The sequence below is a fragment of the Oncorhynchus nerka genome, linkage group LG24 (assembly GCF_034236695.1).
Source record: "Oncorhynchus nerka isolate Pitt River linkage group LG24, Oner_Uvic_2.0, whole genome shotgun sequence".
NCBI lineage: Eukaryota > Metazoa > Chordata > Actinopteri > Salmoniformes > Salmonidae > Oncorhynchus > Oncorhynchus nerka.
The window spans coordinates 13780944-13802857 of record NC_088419.1 but is presented as its reverse complement, the minus strand read 5'-3'; the positions used below and the strand labels follow the sequence as shown (position 1 = coordinate 13802857).

General features: G+C 38.5%; 1 protein-coding gene across 1 annotated transcript in view; it reads right to left on the bottom strand.

Moving 5' to 3' along the window:
* LOC115101863 (neuroglobin-like) overlaps nt 1-10171 on the bottom strand; it is a 32885-nt gene extending 22714 nt beyond the window's left edge. The window contains exon 1 of the mRNA XM_029621332.2: nt 9827-10171. Coding sequence (XP_029477192.2) covers nt 9827-9987 — 161 coding nt within the window. The 5' untranslated portion in view covers nt 9988-10171. The remainder of the gene's footprint in view (nt 1-9826) is intronic.
* Nucleotides 10172-21914: the final 11743 nt, after the last annotated feature.

Sequence of the window (21914 nt, the reverse complement as noted above, 5' to 3'; positions counted from 1 at the left end):
GTACCGGAACAGAGTCAATGTGGAGGCTATATACAGGAACAGAGTCAATGTGGAGGCCGGCGGACAGAGTCAATGTGGAGGCTATATACAGGGGCTACCAGTACAGAGTCAATGTGGAGGCTATATACAGGGGGTAACGGTACAGAGTCAATGTGGAGACTATATACAGGGGGTACCAGTACAGAGTCAATGTGGAGGCTATATACAGGGGGTACCAGTACAGAGTCAATGTGGAGGCTTTATACATGCGGTACCAGTACAGAGTCAATGTGCAGGGGCACCGGTTAGTCGAGGCAATATGTACATTGACGTAAAGTTTAAGTGACTATGCATAGATAATAAACAGAGTAGCAGCAGCGTAATAGAGGGGTCTGGGTAGCCCTTTGATTAGCTGTTCAGGAGTCTTATGGCTTTGGGGTAAAAGCTGTTTAGAAGCCTCTTGGATCTAGACTTGGTGCTCCTGCACTGCTTGGCTGGAGTCTTTGACCATTTTTAGGGCCTTCTTCTGACACCACCTGGTATAGAGGTCCTGAATAGCAGGAAACTTTGCTCCAGTGATGTACTGGGCCTTTTGCACTGCCCTCTGTAGTGCCTTGAGGTCGGAGGCCGAGCAGTCGCCATTCTATGCAGTGATGCAACCAGGATGCTCTCAATGGTGCAGCTGTAGAACCTTTTGAGGATCTGAGGACCCAGGCCGAATCTTTTCAATCTCCTGACCGGGAATAGGCTATGTCGTGCCCTCTTCACGACTGTCTTAGTGTGTTGGGACCATGATAGTTTGTTGGTGATGTGGACACCTAGGAACATGAAGCTCTCAACCTGTTCCACTACAGCCCTGTCGATGAGAATGGGGGTGTGCTCGGCCCTCTTTTTTCTGCAGTCCACAATCATCTCCTTTGTCTTGATCACGTTGAGGGAGAGGTTGTTGTCCTCCTCCCTATGGGCTGTCGCATCGTTGTCGGTGATCAGGCCTACCACTGTTGTGTTGTCGACAAACTTGATGATGTTGTTGGAGTCGTGCCTGGCCATACAGTCATCAGTGAACAAGGAGTACAGGAGGGGACTGAGCACGCACCCCTGAGGGGCCCTGTGTTGAGGATCAGTGTGGCGGATGTGTTGTTACCTACCCTTACCACCTGGGGGCGGCCCATCAGGAAGTCCAGGATCCAGTTGCAGAGGGAGGTGTTTAGTCCCAGAGTCCTTAGCTTAGTGATGAGCTTTGAGGGCACTATGGTGTTGAACGCTGAGCTATAGTCAATGACTAGCATTCTCACATAGGTGTTCCTTTTGTCTAGGTGGGGAGTGCTATAGAGATTGCATCATCTGTTGATATGTTGGGGCGATATGCAAATTGGAGTGGGTCTAGGGTTTCTGGGATAATGGTGTTGATGTGAGCCATGACCAGCCTTTCAAAGCACTTCATGGCTACAGACGTCATTTAGGCAGGTTACCTTAGTGTTCTTGGGCACAGGGACGAGTCATACAAGTGTCAAAGTAACCCTCCGCCCCCCATAACATTGATTAATCACATCAATTTAAAATGGGTTATGGGGATGGGTACACTTGTCGATGGTTTTGGGAGGAAACGTCCACCACAAACCTCATTACTAAACTGCTCTTTTTTAGTGTAGTTCAAATTCAAATGTAGCCTGGTCCAAGACTGGCCCTCAGTCTAGTTCAAATGTATTTCATATGGCAATTCATGGTCTTTATATTCTACATATAATATTACACGTTTTTTTTTATAACAAAGAAATGCTCCAAATAGTGTGATCCTACACAATGTTGTTTGAAACACCAAATGGGCCAAAATGACACCCTCTTTTAAAAAAAAGCCCTCACAGTTGACTATTATTGGAGCTTCTGAATGACATTGCTCAGCATGAACTTGACCCTCACAATCTTTCCATTCTCCTTAAACTAGAATAGGCCTGACTGTGCTGAAGAAAAGGCCCTTGGGTAAATCGTCTCTCTTTATAGAGAAGCCCTGCTGTGCTGCGCTGTAAGGGCTGAAGCTGTAAAGGCCATGGTGGGCTTACCACCACCTTTCCTCTGCTAATGAACTCAAGCACGCCCTTCAGACCAAGCACGTCCTTCACACCAAGCACGAGTCACATTTGTTTGGTTACAAGATTCTATGGATGCGTAACAAATGGCACTCTATTCCCTACGTAGTGCACTACTTTTGACAAATGGGGCTCTGGTCCCTATAGGTAATAGGTCGCCATTTGGAACGCAACCTAGGTGACTCATCCAGAGGTTCGCCTCATGATGATGGCAGAAGATCAGGTTAAGGTAAATACAGATTGTTTTGAGTTCCTATTTTACACCTTTTTCCACTGACCTATTTATTCAAGTGTATTGATCTTCTGTTGATGTTTTCTTCCCAGCCAGCAGTTTTTGTCAGGCAGCGTAACCGTTGGTTACATGAAGGTTGGCATTTGTCTTTGGTGATGTAATGACAATAGATGTAGCGAGGATCTTGGCTTGTCATGAATGAGTGATGAAGCTTAGTGCCTTGCTCTAACTGATCCCCTCATACACTCTGCATCTACGTCGTGGTATTTCTGAGGATCTCTTTCGATGTTTGCGAACCCTTTGCAAGTACTCAATATTTCCTACCACTACCTCTCTGTTAACTCTGACCTCGGCAGATATCCAGGCTAACACCTCTCTTTTGCCCGCTTTTAGCTTAACACAATACAGCTCAACTTTGCAATTGTTCACTTTTCAGCTTGAGAGAAAGTGTCATATCCAGTTTTCACTTTGTCATGCATTGATTGAAATGGAAGACTTAAGTGAAACTTTCACATATAGCCCATGTTACTTTTGGTTACCCATCTTTGATTGGCTTCACATATTACTTTTTTGGGAGGTGGGGAGAAGGAGCTGGTGTGAAAGTTGATAAGAGTTAGGCATATTGCAGGTAAAGTTAGTTACGCAAAGTGGAAAAAGAGAAGGCAGCAAGAGCGAGCTGGTATCTGTCCCTGGCTGCAGGAAATAGGGTACCAAATGTCACTGTTTTCCGATAAAACATATGGAGAGATGCATAAGATAGATGGTTAGATGCAATTCAAAGTGGTAGATATGTAAATAGTCCTGCGGCCAACCTTACATCGCCTGTGTGTGTGTAGCAAGCACTTCAGTGACGATGCATAGGAACGAGATCATCTGAAATAATGGGGACAGAAAAGCGATGGATGTGAAGATACAGCTGTTACTACTGTATTTCCATGGACTGGATCTGGCGCAGTGCCAAAACAAAGGCGCGTGTTTGAGAAGAGAAAGTGACAAAGCAAGCTTAGCCTGATCCTTGAAGTTCGAGGTGTTCTTGTAGACATATAGACCTAAGTGATCTACAAGCTAGCGTATGTGCCTTATCTATTTATGACAGAGGGGTTGAGGAGACAATAGAGATTGTGTCACCATACATTGCAGAATAGGACAGGTTAAACAGGTTAAATATTGTTTTTTAAGCCTTGAGATGATTGAGACATGAATTGCACAGAAGGTTGGTGGCACCTTAATTGGGGAGGACGGGCTCATGGTAATGGCTGGAGTGGAATCAGTGGAATGGCATCAAATACGTGGTTTCCATGTGTTTGATGCCATTCCATTTGCTCTGTTCCGGTAATGATTAATAGCTGTTCTCCTGTCAGCAACCTCCTGTGAGATTGTGTACTGTATGTGTGCCATTCAGAGGGTGAATGGGCAATACAAGAGATTGAAGTGCCTTTGAATGGCGCACCGGTTTGAGTCTGTCAAGAACTGCAATGCTTCTGGGTTTTTCACACTCAACAGTTTCCTGTGTATGTCAAGAATGGTCCTCCACCCAAAGGACACCTTGTAGAGTCCACGCCCTGATGAATTGAAGCTGTTCTGAGGGCAAAAGGGGGTGCAACTCAATGGTAGGAAGGTGTTCCTAATGTTTTGTACACTCAGTGTAAACCCAGTAATGCTCATAGAGGTTTATGGTATACGATCATTCAATAAAATAAAGTTGAGCTATTTACTCATTGGATAACTGTCCATTTTTCCCAGGGTTGCATCTCTAATTCGTTTCTGGAACACAGATTTCTTTTCTTCTTCAGGACACCAGAGTTTATGTGGGCAGAAAAATCCCCTGTGCTTGTAAAACCAAACTAACTGCTCCTCATCACTATGTTGCTCCATTTCTGTAAGAATTGTAGTAACGCATTCGAATTCTCTGCAGCACAAACATTCATCTGTCGGCATTGGAGTGCATCTGCCACAGCTGCACCACCATTCTGTGTTGATCCTGGGGATGGGTTGGGGCTGTGGTCCAGCTGCTGCTGTGGCTTTGAAAGCCTAGAGCGGCCTCAATTTGCCTCAATTTGCCTCAATTTGCCTCAATTCTTGGTCTGTATACTCAGGCTCAAATAAATACGGTTCGACGATAACTTCGGAGCCCCTCCAGTAGTTTTCTTCATCTTCATCACTCGCGAGTATTTGGTCGTCAGACATGTCTGTAGGTTGTTATTTACTTTGTATAACTAATGGGTAACGCTGTCTTCACATCTCTGCTGAAAAAGAGTTACATCTGTGAATAAGGGAAGAATGTGCCATTTCTACGTAGCAGGGATTCCCCCGAGAGGGCCCATGCTCAGTTATTACCCATCTCCGCGACTGCGGCATTCGGCAACATAAAATAATGATAGTTGCCAACAAGAACGTTCCGGATTTCAGAGATACAGCAATTTAAACTTTAGCTATTTTTCACCTGAAAACCGGATGTGGGAACTCCGCTCAGGAGTTTCTCTTATGACTGCTACGTTCGGTTATAAATTCACTGGCAACGAAGAAGAGCGAGGTCTGCATCCAACGACGTTACAAGTCACGTGACACGTTTTTGCATCTGTTGTCGTACAGCACTACAGGGAGAGGAAGAGAGGGCAAACTCCACTGAACTAGTTTCAATTTATTGAATCACTTGAGATTTTCTAGACGAACAGTGTTTTCTTTTCATTCACACCTGTTTTGGTGTCCCTGTGAAGATTTGACTTAAAACCACACTGGGAGTCTCACTTTGAGTTGCTAAATTTAATTCCTATTATATCTAAGACTAGAACGGTAAGTCATTTTGAATCTTCAATACATCACCTATACTGTCTGACATCAATGGATATCAGTACCTTTCAAAGTTTGAAAAATGGGATTTCTCAAAAAAGCCAAATACATTTTTTTCCACTTCGCCCTCTCACTCATAATGTTGTCCAATGTACCACATCTCAAGACAGTAGCCGAAATGACCATCTTTATTGCCGCATGTTGTCAGCCAGCAACCCACCAATCTTTCAAGCTGCAATATCTTGCCTCATAAAACATCCAATTCTCAATGTTCTGCAGTACCCCTCTACCCCTCTACAGAATCCAGTATACACAAACACCACAACCCCCAATGTGTGGATGGATGGCTGTGTGATGTATAGCATGACACTTTCCTATGAGTACATCACACTGGTGCCAAAGCGGGCAGTGGTGGCAGGCCCCATGCCACAGCTGACAGCTCGGTCCACAGACAGAGCCCATTAAAGGCCTAACTGATATGGCGAGGGCCACTGATAAATAGCCTATTAAAGCCTTATCAGCACAGCCTTCGTGTTTGGGGTTTAAATGGGCCTCAGAATAAGTTTATTGGTTGCGTTCCCTGTCCCTTTTTTGCTTTGATTGACTCATTAGGAAAGACAGACTATGTCCTGAATGGCACCCTCGTCCAGACATAGTGCACTACTTTTGTCCAGAGCACTTTATAAAGAATAGGGTGCCATTTGGGATACAGACAGACCTATGGTAAATGCTGAAAGGTAGAGAAAATGGAGTGAAGATTTGCATATCAATGTTGTTGTTTTTTTAAAGAGGGGGAGTGGGTTAGTTCTATTTTTAGTGGTACTTCAGGAGGGAGGGAGGTAGATTTCGGTTTGAGGTTTGAAATTGGTTGTATTATGAAGACAGAGATCATGGTTTAAATGATAGGTTGGTTGCCACTGACAACGTGACAGTGTAATACAGTCGAGATTTGCATTGTGATGTTGGACTTTGCCATCAAATATTTTGAAACGGACAATATGAATGAGAATATTCTGTTTGTGAACATGAAGGTATATAGATTTTAAATGTACTTGTTTAATTTCGATTAAAGGAAGGGAGATTTATCTGTATAAATATCAAACCAGTAAACCAAAAAAATGCACTTGATTTGCAAAACTTTTATAAACCATAATGTATCTCAGATAAGGAGTGCTGATCCAGGATCAGGTCACTGCTGTCCATGTGATCTTATTCATTATGATCAAAAAGTTGTAATGGATCCTAGATCATCAGTCTACCCTGAGTAGCTTTATAAATATGGGCCCAGGAAAACTCAGAAGGTAGGATGTATTTTGATGCTTGGATCCTGCAATAAACAATATATTTTTGCATTTATTCCATCATAACTGAAGATAATATTTGCATACCCTGAGCTATTGTAAACAGGCACCTACTGTAGGTATATTAACATAGGGGCAACATAGGTGTTGGTAGAGAGGTAAAGGACACATTTTAAAAAAAATGTTTTAAGCATTTCACTGCCTGTTGTATTCAATGCATGTCACAAAGAACATCTGATTTAGTTTTAAATTAAGCTAAGACCTACATTTATATGGAATTATACCCCACCTTCTGTAAGACATAAGCATGTTCTTATTTGAGCATGGTCAATTAATGTTTTCCATGCATCATGGCATTCAATCCATAATTCAATGGGATGCCACCAGTTAGACAGTGATTTTTTTGACAACAAGACACTAGCACCATCTGAATATCACCTTTGACCCCAGGCCAAAAGTCAATAACCATGGTCAATTCTGACAGGGGCGGGGCAGTGGACCGTAGTAAAAATGAAATTGTATGTTGCCTTCAAGTTCTATTTTCAAATGTCCTCAGTGACAGCTAAAATATATATTTGTTTATCTACACTACATGACCAAAAGTATGTGGACACCTGCTTGTTGACCATCTCATTCCAAAATCATGGGCATTAATATGGAGTTGGTCCCCACTTTGCTGCTATAACAGCCTCCACTCTTTTGGAAAGGCTTTCCACTAGATGTTGGAACATTGCTGTGGGGACTTGCTTCCATTCAGCCACAAGAGTATTAGTGAGGTCGGGCACTGATGTTGGGTGATTAGGCCTTGCTTGCAGTCACCGTTTCAATTCATCCCAAAGGTATTCAATGGGGTTGAGCAGCCTAGTCAAGTTCTTCCACACTGATCTCGACAAACAATTTCTTTATGAACCTCACTTTGTGCACAGGAGCGTTGTCATGCTGAAACAGGAAAGGACCTTCCCCAAACTGTTGACACAAAGTTGGAAGCACAGAATCATCTAGAATGTCATTATATGCTGTAACGATTAGATTTTTCTTCACTGTAACTAAGGAGCCTGAACCATGAAAAACAAGCCCAGACCACAATTCCTCTTCTACCAGTTGGCACTATGCATTGGGGCTGGTAGCGTTTTCCTGGCATCCGCCAAACCCAGATTCATCCATCAGACTGCCAGATGGTGATGCATGATTCATCACTCCAGAGAACACATTTCCACTGCTACAGAGTCCACTTGTGGCAAGCTTTACACCACTCCAGCCGACACTTGGATTTGAGCATGGTGATCTTAGGCTTGTGTGCAGCTGCTCGGAAACCAATTTCCTGAAGCTCGCTACAAACAGTTCTTGTGCTGATGTTGTTTCCAGAGGCAATTTGGAACTCGGTAGTAAGTGTTGCAACCTAGGACAGAAGATTTGTACGCACTTCAGAACTTGGCGGTCCCGTTCTGTGAGCTTGTGTGGCCTACCACTTCGCGGCTGAGCTGTTGTTGCTCCTAGATGTTTCACTTCACAATAACAGCACTTACAGTTGACCGGGGCAGCTCTAGCAGGGCAGAAATTTTACGAACTGACTTGTTGGAAAGATGGCATCCTATGACAGTGCCACGTTGAAAGTCACTGAGCTCTTCAGTTTGTGCCATTCTACTGCCAATGTTTGCCTGTGGAGCTTGCATGGCTGTGTGCTCGATTTTAGACTCCTGTCAGCAACGGGTGTGGCTGAAATAGCCAAATCCACTAATTTGAGGGGGTGTCCACTTACTTTTGGCAATGTAGAGTAATTATATATTTTTATTAAAACAACAACAATACAATACAATTTAACAAAAGACTAAATTAAGGCAGTTATATATATATTTTTAAACATAATACATTCATTACAGAATTCACAACACACTACACTGTGTGCCCTAAGGCCCATACTACCACATATCTACAACACAAAATCCATGTTTACGTGTGGGTATAGTGCGTATTATCGTGTGTGTGTGTGTGTGTGTGTGTGTGTGTGTGTGTGTGTTTACATAACAACCACTCCTGGACCTGACTCCAAAACCAAGCCACTGATGAACAGTACTGATTCTGTTTCCTCGTGGCTGCTCAACCCCACGACAGTCTGACTGTTCAATGCCCCATATACTGAGCATTCTTTTTGTAGCAAGAATTTAATATTCTAGTTTAAATTGAAAAGAAATGAAAGGATCAATTGTTGTCTTTACATATCAGTTTATAACCCCGATGCCAATCATGCCTTGTTATTGGGACATAACAAATCTGTTCCCAACTATCTCTTTATGCGGCATACACTCTAAGAAAAATACATTCTATCTAGAACCTAAAAGGGGTCTTCGGCTGTCACCATAGGAGAACAATTTGAATAACCCTTTATGGTTCCGGGTAAAAACACTTTTGGTTTCAGGTATAACTATTTTGGGTTCTATATAGAACCCTTTCCACAGAGGGTTCTACATGAAACTGAAAATGGTTCTACCTGGAACCAAAAAGGGTTCTACTACGGGGACTATTTGTTCTATTTGAAAGCCTTTTTTCTAAGACTGTAGGCCTAGTTGTCAAACCTTTTAACGTTAGTGAACATGATACATTTTATGATTTAGGCAATATTGGTCATTGTAAGCCATTTAAAATGTGTTATTGGTGGCAGACAAACGAGTTAATTTCTTTCTCTTGTAAGTAATTGCCTCTTCCATTCTTGTGGCAGAGGTGAGATGAGTTGGTTGTAATTTTCTATTGGCATACTTCTCCATACACCTTGATTAATTGCTTGTGTAACATTTTACGGTAGTTGTTTACAATGTCATTCATAAAGATGATACCTTCGTTACACATTCTCTGCAACAAAATTGGTTTATCCTCTATCAGTACATTGGAGTTATTAGCCATATATTTGCTGTAATATATATTCTGCCTCTTCCGGAGGATAACGTTTGAATTGTAGGCAACTCTGTATGGCTTAATTTAAGAAGGATACCTTAAACAGAGTTCCACTGTCAATAGTGTTGTGTTCGTTTAAAGGTTGTGTGGACACGTAAGACTATTTCTCTGTCCATTTATTTCATTAGACAGGGCTATGGTTGAAAATTATTTAGGCTATATAAATATAGGCCATAGGCTTCTAACATGGAAAATGTAACCAAAACACAAACGTTTGTGGAGGGCGTTGTATTTCCATTGTATAAGATCATACACAATCACTTGATTTAATTTTGACAAGACTATACGTTCTATACAATCACCAGTGAAGTGACACATTTGCTGTGTCCACTCATGTCCATGACAAAACAGTTCAATTACCTAGTAGAAGAGGGTTAGATTTCATGACTTGAATTAATCGAATCAATGTTTGACATTCGATTTAGTGCAATTTCTTAAAACCTATGGAAACCAATTTAGCCCGTAGGCTAGAGTTAAAATGTACTCACCCAACAAACATAATAATGCCAACTTTCGCGATGTTCTCTTGGATGACTTTCCACGTCTCTTTGATGATCTCCCTGTGCTCGTCAGTTAGATGCACAATGGGAACATCGTCAATCACGTCCCCGACTTGTTTTGGTACCAAGCCTGATATTGCGCACCCCATCTCCAGGAAGAAAAAACTAAACAATGACAAACGCGTGAAATTACATTCAAATAAGTAGGAACATTTTCAAATGATCACATTAAGTCGTGAAACCTCACATTTGACAGAAAGTACATGTTTTGCGCGTGGTGGGTCCTTTGATCATGGATTGAGTCCACTATCTGCGCGTCAGGCAGAACGCACTGACGACCGTCAAACAGAGTTCTGGAGATGTACTGTATGTAGGCTTTAGAGTATTGGCGCCGATGGGAGGGAGGGAGGGAGGGAGGAGGGCATATCATTAGCTCTTTTGCTGCGCCATCCAACTCATAACCTACTAAAGACCCTCCATTTACGATAGGCCTACTTGAACTTGAAATATAATGACCCAAATAACTCATAAAAGCAGGTATGTAAATGAGAGCTGAGTGTGGGGGGAGTATAGCTTAGTGTTTTTATTGTTTGTTCCACACAGCTCTTTTGATAATAAAAAAAAAAATTGTGTAGTGAGGTGCAAAATCACTCAAAACGGTACAATGGTAGACACACACACGCACACACAGTCTTGTATAACACACACAGCTTCAGCATTATTAATTGAGCCACACATCCTTAATATTCCCTTGAGGCGAGTGCAACATCAGATTTGGCATGTCACTATCATGGGACTTGGGACACGTCAATGGAAAAAACAATAAGGACTTAACCCACACGCAGCCGAGTCAGAGCAAGCAGAGGCAAATCAGTAATTAACTGACATATTTTACATAACATGGTAGCACTTCATTTCCCCCCAAAAAGTGCTGCTTTCACAGGTTTGGGATCAATTACATTTCAATTCAATGAATTGAAATTGCAATTCAAGAACTGAAAAATCCCCCAAATAAATGCCATTTCAATTATTGCATTGGAATTTAAATTAATCTCTTTCACTGGTGTTATGTGTGACTTAACTAAAGTTCAGGAGGAAAGACCACACCTGAAACGTATACATCTCCTCCCCTCTCATCAATCAAACCATGTACACCTGCCATCACCAATCACTGGCTGCATATATAGCCCACTCAGCATGTCCAGTTCCTGTTAGTGTAAACTTTGTGTTTCCCAATGAAAGGTCCTAGGCTTGAGTAACCATGTTTTTTTAACGAGAGCAAAAAAAGTGACTTCTATGTGTCACCCTTCTTGTTTTATTTCATTCATATTTCATTCAGCCACTGTAAGAGCAGAGAAACATGTGGTGACAGTAAACACAGTGACGGAATGAAAAACCTTTTACTCCTCTCTCTCCCTCTTCTAATCATCCTGTCAAACAGGAATATCAGTAGTGCAGATCAAACAGAAATATCAGTAGTGCAGATCAAACAGGAATATCAGTAGTGCAGATCAAACAGAAATATCAGTAGTGCAGATCAAACAGAAATATCAGTAGTGCAGATCAAACAGGAATATCAGTAGTGCAGATCAAACAGGAATATCAGTAGTGCAGATCAAACAGGAATATCAGTAGTGCAGATCACATTGCTCCACTAACACTTTAGAGTTTCAAATCATCTCTACATCCTACTGTGTTTGGTTTAATATGGAGGAAGCATTGAATGCCACTGCCAGATTGTAGACAAGGTGGACACTGACGTGATCAGTGATTTGAGGCGCTCTCTTGGTGTTTGTTACTGAAGCTACTTGGCCAGGGACTGTAGTGCACTGAAGAAGTCACCTGCCTCTCCAGTCTCCTCTTGCAGAAGAAAGGAGGGACAAAGTCCATCGGGTCCTTGATGCCCAGGAGGATGTTATACAGGCTGGGTTTATTTGCCATGTGGCTCCTATAGACAAATTCACAATAATCCATCTCGCATTACAATCTGCACAATACAACAATGTACTGTAACACCAGGTTATATGAAAGTCACCAGCTTTAACGTTAAAGTCTCCACATACTGTATAGGGTTACACGCATTGATAGAGAAGTGGGATGAAGTTGACCTAGAGACTGATCTAAGATCAGTTTTGGGGGTTTTCCCCTCAAATGGTTCGGTAATGATATGGGGAGGGTAAGCTGATACTAGATCAGTGCTTATAAGACCTAATTCAATCTACTAAATATGAAATTCATGTAGGTGTGACTTGTTTTCACTGACCTGACTACAGTACATCTGCTTTGTGGACCATCATGGTCAGGGGTAGGTAGGCAGCCTAATTCAGTGAAGGTGCTCATGTACTGGCCTGGACATGAGAGGAGGTTACAAGTGGCTAAGCTATTATGTCAGAAATACATTGCATTCAAAGTCAGTTTGCTTTTGAGGGTATTTCTAGCCATCCATAAGCAGTTATGGATATACACATTTGTTTACAAGGTTAGTCTCATTGAGATTACAGATTTGTTTAGCCTTTTCTTTGCCTGGTGTTCCAGTTTTAAATAGAAGCTATTTAGTCTTAGCCCGGTGCACCAGACCATATGGTACAATAGCAATGTGGCTACAGCATTTGACTTGTTAGCTAAACAAATTCATTCTCTTTCCAACCTGGACCTGGTAGCCACTGCCTTTGTCAATCAAATCTGTATCATTTTAATTCAAATCTTAAACATATTTTTAATTGTAACTATGGTTAAAGGTACAATGCAGATGCTTTTATCTCAATTTCAAATTATTTCTGTGTCACATCCTGACCTTAGTTCCTTGTTTTTGTTTCTATTTTAGGTTGGTCGGGGCGTGAGTTGGGGTGGGCATTCTATGTGTTGTTCTAGTTTTGGTTTTCTATGTGTTTGACCTGGTATGGGTCTCAATCAGAGGCAGCTGTCAATCGTTGTCTCTGATTGAGAACCATACTTAGGCAGCCTGCTTTTCCCACTTGAGTTGTGGGTGATTGTTTTCTGTGTCTGTGTTTCCTCCATACAGAGCTGTTTCTTTTCTGTCTTTCACCTTGTTATTTTGTATTTTCATGTTCAGTAACTTTTCATAAAAAATGACGAACACTTACCACGCTGCACATTGGTCCGATCTTTCATACTCGTCAGAGTAAGACGAATTCCGTTACATTCTGGGTAACAATTAGGTACCTTAATGTTATTGTTTTCATGGTCAAAATGGTCAAAAAGAAACCATATCTTCTTCGCAAAGAGCAATTTATCAAGCAAGAATTTTGTTAGGACTGTCTGTGAGTGGTCTGAGTGGGGAGGGGCAAACTGAAAAGTAGCTGTTATTGGCAGAGAGGTTTGGAACTCTCTTTCTTATTGGTCTATTAATTCATTTTCTGCATTGTGATGCCGCCGAAGGCCAAAACTCCATCTTACTACAACAGGCTGACATTTCAGGCATTTTCACACAGCTCTTACACTAAAAGGGCACTATCATTTTCACATTTCACAGTATTAGTCCAAAAAATATAGATAAAACTCAGGAAAATCACATTTCTGACTGCACTGGGCCTTTAAATGAATAACCTATGGATTTGACAGACAAGTAGCCCTTGAATTTGCTTTGCGCTGACCAATGAATTATAGTGTGTTCATTGGTCAGCGCAAGTGGTGTTGGCCAGCAAGTGTAACAGGGTTGGTTATGTTTCCACTTGCCTCTAAAGAAATGTGTATTTAATGTTCAAGCATTCTTATTGGCTGGTTCAACTCTGATGACAATAAGGCGTGTTGTGATTGGCCCCACTTGCAGATAAGGGGAGATCGCGAACGTCAGGTCTTTCCAGTATGAAAATGTGATGCAAGGGATTTTGTCATCGACAGCCATCAATATCGTTAAGCCCTGCAAAACTAACATGCTGTTTCCCATTTAACAACAGCAACCCAAATAAATGATGCTCAACTGGGACCACTGGCTGATGTGATTTATTTGGACAAAACACAATGCAAGGAGAGTACGATTTACATCTGTTACACAAGCCCATCCCAACACCTCAAATCAAATCAAATTGTATTTGTCACAAATACACGTCTATGGCAGATGTTATTGCAGGTGTAGCGAAATGCTTGTGTTTCTAGTTTCAACAGTGCAGTAATACCTAACAAGTAATATCTAAAAATGTCACAACAATACACACAAATGTGAAGCAAAGGAATGGAATTAAGAATACATAAATATTTGGGTGAGTAATGTCAGAGCAGCATAGACTAAGATACAGTAGAATAGGATAGAATACAGTATATATATATGAGGTGAGTAATGTCAGAGCAGCATAGACTAAGATACAGTACAATAGGATAGAATACAGTATATATATATGAGGTGAGTAATGTCAGAGCAGCATAGACTAAGATACAGTACAATAGGATAGAATACAGTATATATATATATATGAGGTGAGTAATGTCAGAGCAGCATAGACTAAGATACAGTAGAATAGGATAGAATACAGTATATATATATATGAGGTGAGTAATGTCAGAGCAGCATAGACTAAGATACAGTAGAATAGGATAGAATACAGTATATATATATGAGGTGAGTAATGTCAGAGCAGCATAGACTAAGATACAGGTAGAATAGGATAGACTAAGAATACAGGATAGAATACAGTATATATATATGAGGTGAGTAATGTCAGAGCAGCATAGACTAAGATACAGTAGAATAGGATAGAATACAGTATATATATATGAGGTGAGTAATGTCAGAGCAGCATAGACTAAGATACAGTAGAATAGGATAGAATACAGTATATATATATGAGGTGAGTAATGTCAGAGCAGCATAGACTAAGATACAGTAGAATAGGATAGAATACAGTATATATATATGAGGTGAGTAATGTCAGAGCAGCATAGACTAAGATACAGTAGAATAGGATAGAATACAGTATATATATATGAGGTGAGTAATGTCAGAGCAGCATAGACTAAGATACAGTACAATAGGATAGAATACAGTATATATATATATATGAGGTGAGTAATGTCAGAGCAGCATAGACTAAGATACAGTAGAATAGGATAGAATACAGTATATATATATGAGGTGAGTAATGTCAGAGCAGCATAGACTAAGATACAGTAGAATAGGATAGAATACAGTATATATATATGAGGTGAGTAATGTCAGAGCAGCATAGACTAAGATACAGTAGAATAGTATAGAATACAGTATATATATATGAGGTGAGTAATGTCAGAGCGGCATAGACTAAGATAGAGTAGAATAGGATAGAATACAGTATATATATATGAGGTGAGTAATGTCAGAGCGGCATAGATTAAGATACAGTAGAATAGGATAGAATACAGTATATATATATGAGGTGAGTAATGTCAGAGTGGCATAGACTAAGATACAGTAGAATAGGATAGAATACAGTATATATATATATATGAGGTGAGTAATGTCAGATCGGCACAGACTAAGATACAGTAGAATAGGATAGAATACAGTATATATATATGAGGTGAGTAATGTCAGAGCAGCATAGACTAAGATACAGTAGAATAGGATAGAATACAGTATATATATATATGAGGTGAGTAATGTCAGAGCAGCATAGACTAAGATACAGTAGAATAGGATAGAATACAGTATATATATATATGAGGTGAGTAATGTCAGAGCAGCATAGACTAAGATACAGTAGAATAGGATAGAATACAGTATATATATATGAGGTGAGTAATGTCAGAGTGGCATAGACTAAGATACAGTAGAATAGGATAGAATACAGTATATATATATGAGGTGAGTAATGTCAGAGCAGCATAGACTAAGATACAGTAGAATAGGATAGAATACAGTATATATATATGAGGTGAGTAATGTCAGAGCGGCATAGACTAAGATACAGTAGAATAGGATAGAATACAGTATATATATATGAGGTGAGTAATGTCAGAGCAGCATAGACTAAGATACAGTAGAATAGGATAGAATACAGTATATATATATGAGGTGAGTAATGTCAGAGCAGCATAGACTAAGATACAGTAGAATAGGATAGAATACAGTATATATATATGAGGTGAGTAATGTCAGAGCAGCATAGACTAAGATACAGTAGAATAGGATAGAATACAGTATATACATATGAGGTGAGTAATGTCAGAGCAGCATAGACTAAGATACAGTAGAATAGGATAGAATACAGTATATATATATGAGGTGAGTAATGTCAGAGCGGCATAGACTAAGATACAGTAGAATAGGATAGAATACAGTATATATATATATGAGGTGAGTAATGTCAGAGTGGCATAGACTAAGATACAGTAGAATAGGATAGAATACAGTATATATATATGAGGTGAGTAATGTCAGAGCTGCATAGACTAAGATACAGTAGAATAGGATAGAATACAGTATATATATATATATATGAGGTGAGTAATGTCAGAGCGGCATAGACTAAGATACAGTAGAATAGGATAGAATACAGTATATATATATATGAGGTGAGTAATGTCAGAGTGGCATAGACTAAGATACAGTAGAATAGGATAGAATACAGTATATATATATGAGGTGAGTAATGTCAGAGCAGCATAGACTAAGATACAGTAGAATAGGATAGAATACAGTATATATATATGAGGTGAGTAATGTCAGAGCAGCATAGACTAAGATACAGTAGAATAGGATAGAATACAGTATATATATATATGAGGTGAGTAATGTCAGAGCAGCATAGACTAAGATACAGTAGAATAGGATAGAATACAGTATATATATATGAGGTGAGTAATGTCAGAGCAGCATAGACTAAGATACAGTAGAATAGGATAGAATACAGTATATATATATGAGGTGAGTAATGTCAGAGCAGCATAGACTAAGATACAGTAGAATAGGATAGAATACAGTATATATATATATGAGGTGAGTAATGTCAGAGCAGCATAGACTAAGATACAGTAGAATAGGATAGAATACAGTATATATATATGAGGTGAGTAATGTCAGAGCAGCATAGACTAAGATACAGTAGAATAGGATAGAATACAGTATATATATATATGAGGTGAGTAATGTCAGAGCAGCATAGACTAAGATACAGTAGAATAGGATAGAATACAGTATATATATATGAGGTGAGTAATGTCAGAGCAGCATAGACTAAGATACAGTAGAATAGGATAGAATACAGTATATATATATATATGAGGTGAGTAATGTCAGAGCAGCATAGACTAAGATACAGTAGAATAGGATAGAATACAGTATATATATATATGAGGTGAGTAATGTCAGAGCAGCATAGACTAAGATACAGTAGAATAGGATAGAATACAGTATATATATATATGAGGTGAGTAATGTCAGAGCAGCATAGACTAAGATACAGTAGAATAGGATAGAATACAGTATATATATATATGAGGTGAGTAATGTCAGAGCAGCATAGACTAAGATACAGTAGAATAGGATAGAATACAGTATATATATATGAGGTGAGTAATGTCAGAGCAGCATAGACTAAGATACAGTAGAATAGGATAGAATACAGTATATATATATATGAGGTGAGTAATGTCAGAGCGGCATAGACTAAGATACAGTAGAATAGGATAGAATACAGTATATATATATATGAGGTGAGTAATGTCAGAGTGGCATAGACTAAGATACAGTAGAATAGGATAGAATACAGTATATATATATGAGGTGAGTAATGTCAGAGCTGCATAGACTAAGATACAGTAGAATAGGATAGAATACAGTATATATATATATATGAGGTGAGTAATGTCAGAGCGGCATAGACTAAGATACAGTAGAATAGGATAGAATACAGTATATATATATATGAGGTGAGTAATGTCAGAGCAGTGGCATAGACTAAGATACAGTAGAATAGGATAGAATACAGATAGAATATATATATATGAGGTGAGTAATGTCAGAGCGGCATAGACTAAGATACAGTAGAATAGGATAGAATACAGTATATATATATATATGAGGTGAGTAATGTCAGAGCGGCATAGACTAAGATACAGTAGAATAGGATAGAATACAGTATATATATATATGAGGTGAGTAATGTCAGAGCAGCATAGACTAAGATACAGTAGAATAGGATAGAATACAGTATATATATATGAGGTGAGTAATGTCAGAGCAGCATAGACTAAGATACAGTAGAATAGGATAGAATACAGTATATATATATGAGGTGAGTAATGTCAGAGCAGCATAGACTAAGATACAGTAGAATAGGATAGAATACAGTATATATATATATGAGGTGAGTAATGTCAGAGCAGCATAGACTAAGATACAGTAGAATAGGATAGAATACAGTATATATATATATGAGGTGAGTAATGTCAGAGCAGCATAGACTAAGATACAGTAGAATAGGATAGAATACAGTATATATATATGAGGTGAGTAATGTCAGAGCAGCATAGACTAAGATACAGTAGAATAGGATAGAATACAGTATATATATATGAGGTGAGTAATGTCAGAGCAGCATAGACTAAGATACAGTAGAATAGGATAGAATACAGTATATATATATGAGGTGAGTAATGTCAGAGCAGCATAGACTAAGATACAGTAGAATAGGATAGAATACAGTATATATATATGAGGTGAGTAATGTCAGAGCAGCATAGACTAAGATACAGTAGAATAGGATAGAATAGAATACAGTATATATATATGAGGTGAGTAATGTCAGAGAGTAACAGTATAAGATAGACAGTAGAATAGGATAGAATACAGTATATATATATATATGAGGTGAGTAATGTACAGCATAGACTAAGATACAGTAGAATAGGATAGAATACAGTATATATATATGAGGTGAGTAATGTCAGAGCAGCATAGACTAAGATACAGTAGAATAGGATAGAATACAGTATATATATATATGAGGTGAGTAATGTCAGAGCAGCATAGACTAAGATACAGTAGAATAGGATAGAATACAGTATATATATATGAGGTGAGTAATGTCAGAGCAGCATAGACTAAGATACAGTAGAATAGGATAGAATACAGTATATATATATGAGGTGAGTAATGTCAGAGCAGCATAGACTAAGATACAGTAGAATAGGATAGAATACAGTATATATATATATGAGGTGAGTAATGTCAGAGCAGCATAGACTAAGATACAGTAGAATAGGATAGAATACAGTATATATATATATGAGGTGAGTAATGTCAGAGCAGCATAGACTAAGATACAGTAGAATAGGATAGAATACAGTATATATATATATGAGGTGAGTAATGTCAGAGCAGCATAGACTAAGATACAGTAGAATAGGATAGAATACAGTATATATATATGAGGTGAGTAATGTCAGAGCAGCATAGACTAAGATACAGTAGAATAGGATAGAATACAGTATATATATATGAGGTGAGTAATGTCAGAGCAGCATAGACTAAGATACAGTAGAATAGGATAGAATACAGTATATATATATGAGGTGAGTAATGTCAGAGCAGCATAGACTAAGATACAGTAGAATAGGATAGAATACAGTATATATATATATGAGGTGAGTAATGTCAGAGCAGCATAGACTAAGATACAGTAGAATAGGATAGAATACAGTATATATATATATGAGGTGAGTAATGTCAGAGCAGCATAGACTAAGATACAGTAGAATAGGATAGAATACAGTATATATATATGAGGTGAGTAATGTCAGAGCAGCATAGACTAAGATACAGTAGAATAGGATAGAATACAGTATATATATATGAGGTGAGTAATGTCAGAGCAGCATAGACTAAGATACAGTAGAATAGGATAGAATACAGTATATATATATATGAGGTGAGTAATGTCAGAGCAGCATAGACTAAGATACAGTAGAATAGGATAGAATACAGTATATACATATGAGGTGAGTAATGTCAGAGCAGCATAGACTAAGATACAGTAGAATAGGATAGAATACAGTATATATATATGAGGTGAGTAATGTCAGAGCAGCATAGACTAAGATACAGTAGAATAGGATAGAATACAGTATATATATATGAGGTGAGTAATGTCAGAGCAGCATAGACTAAGATACAGTAGAATAGGATAGAATACAGTATATATATATATGAGGTGAGTAATGTCAGAGCAGCATAGACTAAGATACAGTAGAATAGGATAGAATACAGTATATATATATATGAGGTGAGTAATGTCAGAGCAGCATAGACTAAGATACAGTAGAATAGGATAGAATACAGTATATATATATGAGGTGAGTAATGTCAGAGCAGCATAGACTAAGATACAGTAGAATAGGATAGAATACAGTATATATATATGAGGTGAGTAATGTCAGAGCGGCATAGACTAAGATACAGTAGAATAGGATAGAATACAGTATATATATATGAGGTGAGTAATGTCAGAGCAGCATAGACTAAGATACAGTAGAATAGGATAGAATACAGTATATATATATGAGGTGAGTAATGTCAGAGCAGCATAGACTAAGATACAGTAGAATAGGATAGAATACAGTATATATATATATGAGGTGAGTAATGTCAGAGCAGCATAGACTAAGATACAGTAGAATAGGATAGAATACAGTATATACATATGAGGTGAGTAATGTCAGAGCAGCATAGACTAAGATACAGTAGAATAGGATAGAATACAGTATATATATATGAGGTGAGTAATGTCAGAGCAGCATAGACTAAGATACAGTAGAATAGGATAGAATACAGTATATATATATATGAGGTGAGTAATGTCAGAGCAGCATAGACTAAGATACAGTAGAATAGGATAGAATACAGTATATATATATGAGGTGAGTAATGTCAGAGCAGCATAGACTAAGATACAGTAGAATAGGATAGAATACAGTATATATATATGAGGTGAGTAATGTCAGAGCAGCATAGACTAAGATACAGTAGAATAGGATAGAATACAGTATATATATATGAGGTGAGTAATGTCAGAGCAGCATAGACTAAGATACAGTAGAATAGATAGAATACAGTATATATATATATGAGGTGAGTAATGTCAGAGCAGCATAGACTAAGATACAGTAGAATAGGATAGAATACAGTATATATATATGAGGTGAGTAATGTCAGAGCAGCATAGACTAAGATACAGTAGAATAGGATAGAATACAGTATATATATATATGAGGTGAGTAATGTCAGAGCAGCATAGACTAAGATACAGTAGAATAGGATAGAATACAGTATATATATATGAGGTGAGTAATGTCAGAGCAGCATAGACTAAGATACAGTAGAATAGGATAGAATACAGTATATATATATGAGGTGAGTAATGTCAGAGCAGCATAGACTAAGATACAGTAGAATAGGATAGAATACAGTATATATATATGAGGTGAGTAATGTCAGAGCAGCATAGACTAAGATACAGTAGAATAGGATAGAATACAGTATATATATATGAGGTGAGTAATGTCAGAGCAGCATAGACTAAGATACAGTAGAATAGGATAGAATACAGTATATATATATATGAGGTGAGTAATGTCAGAGCAGCATAGACTAAGATACAGTAGAATAGGATAGAATACAGTATATATATATGAGGTGAGTAATGTCAGAGCGGCATAGACTAAGATACAGTAGAATAGGATAGAATACAGTATATATATATGAGGTGAGTAATGTCAGAGCGGCATAGACTAAGATACAGTAGAATAGGATAGAATACAGTATATATATATGAGGTGAGTAATGTCAGAGCAGCATAGACTAAGATACAGTAGAATAGGATAGAATACAGTATATATATATGAGGTGAGTAATGTCAGAGCAGCATAGACTAAGATACAGTAGAATAGGATAGAATACAGTATATATATATGAGGTGAGTAATGTCAGAGCAGCATAGACTAAGATACAGTAGAATAGGATAGAATACAGTATATATATATATGAGGTGAGTAATGTCAGAGCAGCATAGACTAAGATACAGTAGAATAGGATAGAATACAGTATATATATATGAGGTGAGTAATGTCAGAGCAGCATAGACTA